This window comes from Podarcis melisellensis (assembly GCF_964234715.1).
Source record: "Podarcis melisellensis genome assembly, chromosome: 1".
NCBI classification, from domain to species: domain Eukaryota; kingdom Metazoa; phylum Chordata; class Lepidosauria; order Squamata; family Lacertidae; genus Podarcis; species Podarcis melisellensis.
The window spans coordinates 103,269,292-103,278,950 of NC_138528.1; the positions used below are offsets into that span (position 1 = coordinate 103,269,292).

Consider the following 9,659-nt stretch of genomic DNA (forward strand, 5'->3'; position numbering starts at 1 on the left):
CCCCATTGGAGCAGAAATACAGCTAATATGTGCATCACAAATATACAGCTGAAAGCTAGAACATCAATTGCTACATGGTGCAAATGGCTACACATAACACAAGTTCCCAACATGCATATTAATACAATGTAACAGATCACGGTGAGAATCAACGCTGAATCAGCAAAATTGCCAATGCTTATTGTGCATACGTGACTGGTGAAAATTGAAATGCTTTGTTTGAAACTTTATAAATACCACTGCCTGAACCATCGGGCGGGGTTGCAGTTTTGCAGAATGATCCAACTGTAACCTATTGCTTTGCAATAAACGTTGGACTCCTAACCCCTCAAGCTTCTGCGTTTTATTGGCATAAGCTCAGGAGATAAGCCATTTTTGGCTTACAACAATAGTGTGATAGGAAGTCCTGCTGAGAATGGACCCACTGACATTAATGAGGTAGTTACATATAGGTAGCCGTGTTGGTCTGCCATAGTCAAAACAAAAAAATTCCTTCCAGTAGCACCTTAAAGGCCAACTAAGTTAGTTCTTGGTATGAGCTTTCGTGTGCATGCACAGTGTATCTGAAGAAGTGTGCATGCACACGAAAGCTCATACCAAGAACTAACTTAGTTGGTCTTTAAGGTGCTACTGGAAGGAATTTTTTTGTTTTGATTAATGAGGTAGATTCAAGTAACAGGTTTCCCTGGCAGAACCCCATGTAAGGAGTGCTGCTAACCCAACAGGGCTTTGCTCCTCTCTTTCCCTGTTTCCCCACCTGAGTGGGTTGGGAGAACCCACAAGACAGTGTATGGGGTGGGGGAGAAATTCTTCCGCCAGGCAAGCAGAAATGTTTGTGATGATTGAGTGGGGTCTCCTTAGTGTTACACTGAATTGCACCCACTGGACCTTAGTTACGTCTTTTAACTTCTTATCTCAGTGGACTTTTTGAGTCCATGGCTCCCTTGACCAACTACATTCTTTCTGCGGCACCCCTGTGGGGCTCAGGAATCCAGTTACGTCACCTCTTGCCTGCAGAGATGACAGCCTCTCACACTTTTCCGAACACCCTCCCTTGTGGAGTGTTCCCTCAGCATCCTCTCCTCTCCCCTCGGGCGTTCTCCGGGCAGCTGCTGGCGCCGCCACTCGTCTCTCTGAGCTGCCCCCTTGCCCCAAATAGAGACGCCTCCTCACACTGCCCCACAGAGGCCTGGGAAGCACCCCCTGGCCAGCCCAAGAGGCACCATTTGCCTGGGAAGCTTGCAGCCAGGGCTGCTGCAACAAACAGCTGTGCAAGCCTTGGGGAGGCAGAGACGCAAGTGTTGCTCACTGCACCCCTGACCAGCATTCAAGATGCCCCAGGGTGCCACAGCACACTGGTTGAAAACCATTGCCCCAAACCCCTATTGGGGTTTTGGCAGGAAGCATGGGGAGAGGAAGGGGGAGGAGAGTCCTGTTGCACAAGCCAAAATCTTTGCGCTGACAGAATGAGTTGATTGGATACAATGGGTCTGCTCTGAGTAGGATTAACATTGGACACTACCAATTGACTGCAGTGGCTGACGCAACCCAAGAAAAATGTTTGGAGGGTAACTTTAAGCCTACTATTAAAAACAAAACAAACAAAACAAAACAAAACCCCTACCATTTTACAGTTTGATAGTACAACCCTATGCATTATTTCCATGTGTGAAAATACAGCAAATCCACAAAAAAGCAATAAGCTTTTTGACTGGTAGAAGTTGCACACAAATTACTGATGAAACCAAGTGGTGAGCTCACACAGAATGGACACAGATCTGTCTTCATGCAGTGACCTGGGATTTAAACACGGCAGTCATGCCCTCTATTGGTAGAGCCTAATTGTCTGAATTGTGTTGTTAAAGCACCATTAGCTGTGCTCTTTGTATTTGTAGACACTGCATATAAACATTTTATCAGTGAAACATCTGCTTGTTTCATTTTTAGGTGCTAAATGAGCATTCAGCTCTTGTTCTGCACAACATGTAAGAACTGAATTTAAATCAGTGATTTGGATACTAAAGCTCTTTATCATGACTTTCCATTTTTAATCTCAAAGAAATGTTATGCAAAACAGTGTGCTGGATGTTGCTTTTTGAAAGAGTACTGTACAGTAGCGATGGGATTTGTTGCTGGTGGTTGCACATGTACATTACTTATTTCTACGCTTCATTTGGTATATTCCACAAATACTCTTCCAAGAAATCTTCCGTTATTATCCCTTCTTACATATAAGTTGTGTCACATGTTTAACAATGAAAGGCAGGGCTTTTAGATTGTATGTGGGCAGAAATATGAGAAATGTGATAAGCACAAGGAATAGATGACAAAGACTGCACAACTTGAGTACACTTATTTGGGAGGAAATTCCCTTGAGTTTCCAGGTAAGCACGCGTAAATAACATTGCAACGAAAAAGACTCCCATTTGGCAGATATCAGAATCATGTAAAGAACCCTCAAAAAGAAGAATTAATAACTGTATGGGATATAAAGACATACATTTAGGTAAAATATGAAATGTGAACTGAGTTTAGTGATCAATAATTTGTTTTATAATACCATATATGAATATTTTGGCAATGGACTCATTGAATGATCAGAGATTGTTGAATGTGACCAATGGCTGTTGTTTCATACCTATACTGTGTTGTATGTTTGTTTAAAACAGACATGTAACCCAAAGGCAAACTGAAGATAAAAAGGGAGAGGCAAAAGTCATCATCTGTTCACTTTTGGGACATTTGAACAGCTTGTGAATTAAGGTAAGTGGAATGAAACAAGCTGGCCTTCTCCTCCTGCTGTGGTATACTGTAGTCTTAATTTGAAGTGTAGGAGCTTTATCATGGCAGCCTCCATAGGCACACCCCATGTTCATGGTCCTGCTCTCAAGGAGTGTCCAGGAAGGCAGAAAAAAGTGTTGTTCATTTCTCTCTCTCTCTCTCTCTCTCTCTCTCTCTCCAGCATGTAATAGGGTCAGTATGTCTACAGCAGGCATGGCCAAACTTGGCCCTCCAGCTGTTTTGGGACTTTAACTCCCAATATCCCTAGCTAACAGGACCAGTGGTCAGGGATGATGGGAACTGTAGTTCCAAAACATCTGGAGGGCCAAGTTTGACCATGCCTGGTCTATAGCCTAATGCAAAGGAACTCCACCTGTTGAAACCCAACCTTTATATAGAAAGGCAAACTATCTTGCAAAAAAGTGTAACTATACAAAGTACTAGTGTGAAGTAGAATTCAGCCTCTGCTTGGTATTTTCCTCACATGAATCTGTACCAAACAAACTTGAAAGGCTCGTTATTCCTTCATTCAGTTGCCAGAGCAAGGAAAGTCCATTCATTATCCTAGTGCCGCACCAGATGATGTTGTCACTCCTGCTCTGGGGAGAAAAAACACACATGCAGTGACACCCTTGAGTCTCATGTGCTCTTTCTACCCAGAATATCGCCACAGAGGTTTCCCTGTACTAAATAGTTTGTGCCTCACAGGGGAAAAAGGGTCTCATCCGTACTGGCCCCTATTTTCTACCCCAAATTCCCCTTTCTCTGCCTTTCTGGCTGCCACTTTCACTCTGCCTTCTCTGTTTGGGCCCACAGCAGTCTTTAGGGCTAGCATCACCCTTCCTCCATTTGTGCCTTGGTCCCACAGCGTGATAATTATAACCCACATTACTATGCGCTTTGTGTCAAGAAAGTCTATTCTAGTTGAGAAGGCGACCATATACGGAACCACTTATCCATGCCCAGGTCTGATGGAGCAGTGCTGCTGCTGCTGCAGTGCTGGAATTTTGCAGCATTTCTTTCTTTCTTTGATGAAATTAAGGAAGTGGTAGCTTCTGGTGCAATGTTTGCAACAGGCAGAGTGACCAAAAAATAATAATGGGGGGAGCAGCTACCCAGAAACTGGCAAGATCTCTCAATATTATTATTATTATTAGGCAGGATTGGACTTCCACCAGCGGCACCCCCTCAGATCCCTCCATTGGGTGACTCTGCTCTGCATTGGCCAGCGTCTAATCCTTTTCCACTTCAAGCTTCCCCGGTGCACACATTTCGATCTAAGCTATTTTTCCCCCTGTAAGTGCCACTGCTCCGCCGTACAAGCTGGCACACACCGGCCTCCTGAGCGAGCGCCGTGGCTTCTCTCTCTCTCTTTCCCCGGGAGCGAGGTCTGCCCCGGGGAGCGAAGTGGGCGTGTGCCCGCGGGGCAGCGGAGACGGCGCCTCGGGGCCAAAGCCAGGTGGTGGTGGGCGAGGCGAGGGCGCCCAAGGTAGGGTAGGGAGGGGTGGCCTTTGGCACTCTCGACGCCGTCTCCTTCGGCCCCTCGGCGCGAAATGAGGGGTCGGAGCGGTGCGGGCGGCGGGAAAAGCAGGCAAGGGGCAGGCGGGGCTAAAGCAGAAGGTCTGCAGATGACCGCAGGCAGTAACTCACGCGCGCAGCCAGAGACGTCTTCTGCCGCCGCCGCCGCCGCGCCAACTCCCGCCTCCCACGAGCATGAGGAGGGGGAAGAAACCCACGCGAGTCGTTTCCTCCGCGCAGCCTGAAGGGCGGCTGAGCGAGAGAGCAACGTGGATTGATCCATTCGCTTAGTACTGAGCGGGTGGAAGGGAGGGGAAAGGCGAAAAAGCAGCCTCGAGAGAGGAAGGACTCTCTCTCTCTGCGCCCCCACCCTCTTTTTTAATGTTATTTTTACACGCAGCTCCTTCGGCGGCCAAGAAGCCGTAGGAATGGGTGGTAGCAGAGCCGCGGCTGCTGCGCCTCAGTTGGTGGCAAGGCGCCGCTGAGGGACTCTTCTTCTTCTCCTTCTCTCTCCCTCGGGGACGCACCCACAGAGCAACTCCTCAGGCGCGACGAGGCAGCTCGCTCTCGGGGTGTTTTTTGTCCCTCCGCCGCTTCTGAGGGAAGGAAGGACGGCAAGAGGAGGAGGAGGAGGCTGGTGGGGAAGAAGAGGACCTGCCCAGCGATGCCTTTGTGCCCGCGAGAGGCGAGGAAAGGGCGCCAAAAAGCGGCCGCCCGCCTGGCGGACTGCGGCTAGTTTGCGCCGAATCCGCCGCCTCTCTTCTCGCCTCCTCTCTCTCCCCCCCCACCCGCGCAACTTCCAGGAGCGGATTAGGAAGAGGAGGACGATGCCCGATTGAGCTGCCTGCTGCTGGAAGGTAAAAAAGATAAGGTGATGCTCCTCCTGTACGTGGCGGGGTCCTCCTGGGTTTGAGTTGGGAAAGGAAGAGTTGATTTCTCCCCCCTCCAAAACAAAGAGGAAGACGGGGGGGGCTGGGGTGGGGAGGGGGAAGAAAGAAGGTGGTCCGAAAGAGTGTTTGTGTGTATTGGAAACAAGGGGAGGGAAACAAAAGTAAGAGCGGAGAGGAGAAGAGGAAGGTTGGAGAAGAGAATAGAGGGAAGGGTGCAGCAGTCCTACCAAGTCCTTCCATCTTCTTTCTTTCTCTCCTCCCTTCCCCCCCCCCCAACCCTACAAACTGCGGATTGGCGACACTGGCCAGCCTGGGTGTATTATGTCTGCACTGCGAAGGAAATTTGGGGACGACTACCAGGTAGTGACCACCTCGTCCAGTGGCTCCGGCTTCCACCAGCAGCAGGCGCCGGCGCACAAGAAGAAGCGCCAGCGGTTTGTGGACAAGAACGGCCGGTGCAACGTTCAGCATGGCAACCTGGGCAGCGAGACGAGCCGCTACCTGTCGGACCTGTTCACCACCTTGGTGGACCTCAAGTGGCGCTGGAACCTCTTCATCTTCATCCTCACCTACACGGTGGCCTGGCTTTTCATGGCCTCCATGTGGTGGGTCATTGCCTACATGCGAGGTGACTTGAACAAAGCCCATGACGAGAAGTACACTCCTTGCGTGGCCAACGTCTACAACTTCCCCTCCGCCTTCCTCTTCTTCATAGAGACAGAGGCCACCATAGGCTATGGCTACCGATACATTACGGACAAATGTCCGGAGGGCATAATCCTTTTCCTGTTCCAGTCCATCCTGGGTTCCATTGTGGATGCATTTCTCATTGGCTGCATGTTCATCAAGATGTCCCAACCTAAGAAAAGGGCAGAGACGCTGATGTTCAGCGAACATGCTGCCATCTCCATGAGAGATGGCAAGCTCACCCTCATGTTCAGGGTGGGCAACCTCCGCAACAGTCACATGGTTTCTGCACAGATCCGCTGCAAACTCCTCAAAGTAAGTTTAAGTCTCTCTTTCTTGCCATCTGTTCTAACCACACATGCATGTTCCTCTCTATGTTTCACCTTTTTTCCAAGTTTGCACTCTACACCTGTCTTCATTAAACAAGATTTCATTGAAGCATTCATGCCTCCACTTTTGCCTTTTGCTCACCCCTTACGGTGTCTCCTTTGCCTCCATGCAGTCTTCTGTACTTTTAAGTTTGCTGGATCTGCTTTGCTTTTTCATTAGAACCTCAAGGTCTACCAACCAGAGCCAGGTGCTGAGACATATAGTTTAAAGGAAAGAACAGGGTGCCTCTGCTCATATCGTTTTGAGCCTTGGAATTTGTTTTCAGTACCAGAGCTCCTAGTCATTTCAGACAGAAGCCCACTCCTCAATAGCTTTCTTCATTTAAGCTGCTTAATTTTGGTGGGGAAAGTCATTTTGTTGCTGCTGTTAAGCAACGAGAGTAAGAAACTTTTGCAATCATATTTCAAATCTACTAGCAGATCCCGATCAATCTACTTTCTGCCCACCCTATGGAGATCTCTCGGCACTTCCCTTCCTTGGTTTTCAAGCTCTAGTGCAGTTGCATTGTCATTTCTCATCAGTTCTCTTCCGCGAATATCCCCTGCCTGTCTGTGGTTCCTTCCACCATGTAGTCCCTATAGCACTGTCTCTCATTCCCCTTTAAAAAAGCATGAATTCCTTCATATCTTCCCCAGTTCTCAGGGCATACCCCCTTTCCACAGTCATACTCAAAAAAACTGGAATTAACAATAAACTCTTTGAGACATCCAGCCTTTAAATCAAGACTTTCTCCTACCCTCTTCTTTTTGTAGTACTGTGTGAAACAGTCCACTAGCATGTTACATTTTTAAAATCCTTTAAATTCATTAAACCACCTGTTCTTATTAGTAAAATGGAAAGATGGTTGCTCTCTGGAGCTTAATAGAACAATATGTTTTTCAGAGTTCAGTCCTTCAATTGAAAATATTGATCACCCCCACATCATAAAGGTCAACTGAGTTCAGTGGAGGTTTCACTTTAGGAGTATGAGTGACAGATAGTGATGTCATATATACCTTCGAAGGACTCATTTTTTCTACATCCAGAATATTTCTTTGCCTCTGTCTTAAGACTAATCAGATAAACAGAATCCACAATCTAGAGTCGCTCCAATAGCCTCAGGTCAAAATAATATTCTCCACCGGCCACATCTATGTACACAGTTAGCTTGCTTAAATGTATATCATGTGATTTGAATATTCTAAAGCACCATGTAGATGCATTATCATCACTGTCCTTGGGAGTCTGTGTACAGGAGTATAGCTACAGCCTTTTAAACACCCAGTTAAAATACTGTCTGTACTGTACATGGTTATATAATATCAAATAAGGGCAGTTCATGCCACCGAGGCTTTGTGAGATGCAGTGCTGCCTATCTCCTAATTGTTGGGACTGCTCTATAAGCTCTCATGCTCCTCCCTTCCCTTTGTGCATGAGGGATAATAGTTCTTCCTTCCTTTCCATTTTGGAGTTAACTACAGTTAGTGTTACACCTGTTGTGGCATTTTTACTACCCTGAAACCTCATTTTGCAGTCGGGATTAGAGGCAGGTTTGCAAACTGTTTGGGCTAACTATGGCTAGAGTGAATACTGGTGGAGAAATGAATGCTAAGCTTAGTGTGGAGGTGATAAAAAATAGATTAATGACGAAAGACTTTTGTGACAATAAAACAGAGAGCTCTTTGCTGAGAGGGACATGTTCTTCTCTGGCTTTGTAATTTTTGAAGGCTGCTGTAACCAAAAAATTTTTTTCCATTCTGCTAGGTTTTTCCCCCCAAACACTCTTTCAAGACTTTGTGGTGGAGGCTTAATGGGTCTGACAGTCTTATTGCATTTTAAGTTTATGGAGATAACACTGACTTCACTGGGACTCTCATTGTGGGTACTAGTGTCACTCATGAATGGAGATTATGAAGAGAAAGTTCCATATAGGTTCGAGTAGGGTGCCCACATTGCTTTTTAGCATTGTGGGCTAGATGGGACTTTTATTAATAGTAATTAAATCCAGACCCCTGAACATCAATACAACATCTCAAGAGTGAAGAAATTCAAAACATTAAGAAAGAGGTCAACAATAGTTAAACATTTGTGCACTCAAGGAGTCACTGGTTCGATGAAACTTTTAGTGACACGCCTAGTTCTTAATTGATTGAATAATGAAAAGTAAATTATAAAAAATTTAGGAAATTGGACCATGACATAGCATACCCCAAGCTATTATTTATTAAAAGATGATGCGAAGCTACCCTTAGCTGCATTAGGATAAAATTCATAACTGTGATAAAAAATGCATGAAGAACTATTGCAGGTTTTCCTACAAAGACATACTTTAAAAAAAACAACCTGGAAATTTCCACTAATAAGCATTGTAGTCATAACTCTCCAGCTTCCATGTAGAGAAGTAGTTTTTTATCACTAATGTAAATCAGTAAACTAAATTGCAGGTTCAGTATCCTCATTAGTATTTGTCTAGAGGGCACCGACATATACCACAGAATGGACTTTCATTATTAGGCTGTAATAACCAATTATGAAGTACAGATGATGGAATTTAGCACAACCCTGAATTTAAATTAATTATTTCCCCGAGTTCTGATTTGCGTCGCACACCAATTACCATGCTGATTGATACATTATGAAGTTGCTGCTTTCTATAACATTGAGATGTCTCTGCATATGATTTACTAGACAGCTGAAGCAGCTTTTTAGAGTTAGACAGTCGCTCAGAAAATGCGATCAACTTTATAGGAGGGAATCATACTTCGCAGCTACATAGCTGTGTAGTGTATGCTTGTCCAGTGAGTAGATTTGTTTCAGAGTATCTTTAAGAATATAGTCATTTTAACTCTTCTGCTATCATGTGTGGGTGGGGGAAAAAGGGATTTAGACCAAAAGCATTAAGAATTTAATGTTGTATTTTAAATGTGTACAATATCAATCTGTCTATCTTTCATAGTATATGCTGTGCCTGTTAATACAGAACGATAGTTGCACAGATGTCATGCTTGTGTGTGAAAGCTGAATTGCTGAACAGCCCCAAGAAAAGAAAATGGTAAATTGTGGAGGACATACTTTAGGATGGAGTAAAGAATTTGCTTAAGAAGCATCGCAGCAAATTCAATAAAGTGAAATCTAGATCCAGTGTCAAAGTGGCAGATATCTTTCCCCCCATCTCTTGACTACAGAGAGCAAAGTGATATATGTTTGTTGAAAATAATTTGATGTTGAACAAATTAGGATTTGAAGGACATCATATTTGGAAACGTTAGCATAGAATATACATCTATTTTACAAGTATGAGATCTCAAAGGAACCCAGTCAATCACCTTAATGTTCAGTTCATACTCTCTCTCTCTTTTTTTAATAAAGAAAACACTGTCATGTTGGTGAAGCAAGGTTCAGAAAACATGAATC

General features: G+C 45.2%; 1 protein-coding gene across 3 annotated transcripts in view; it reads left to right on the top strand.

Annotated features, from left to right (window-relative positions):
- Positions 1 to 2,660: 2,660 nt before the first annotated feature.
- The window catches only part of KCNJ3 (potassium inwardly rectifying channel subfamily J member 3), a 116,044-nt gene continuing 109,045 nt past the window's right edge, over positions 2,661 to 9,659 (top strand). The window contains exons 1-2 of one of the 3 annotated variants that reach the window (XM_081929231.1): positions 2,661 to 2,763; positions 5,499 to 6,191. In XM_081929231.1, coding sequence (XP_081785357.1) covers positions 5,511 to 6,191 — 681 coding nt within the window. In that variant the 5' untranslated portion in view covers positions 2,661 to 2,763; positions 5,499 to 5,510. Of the gene's footprint in view, positions 2,764 to 4,868; positions 5,157 to 5,276; positions 6,192 to 9,201; positions 9,298 to 9,659 lie in introns of those variants that run through there. The other 2 variants (XM_081929230.1, XM_081929232.1) reach the window with 2 other exon arrangements.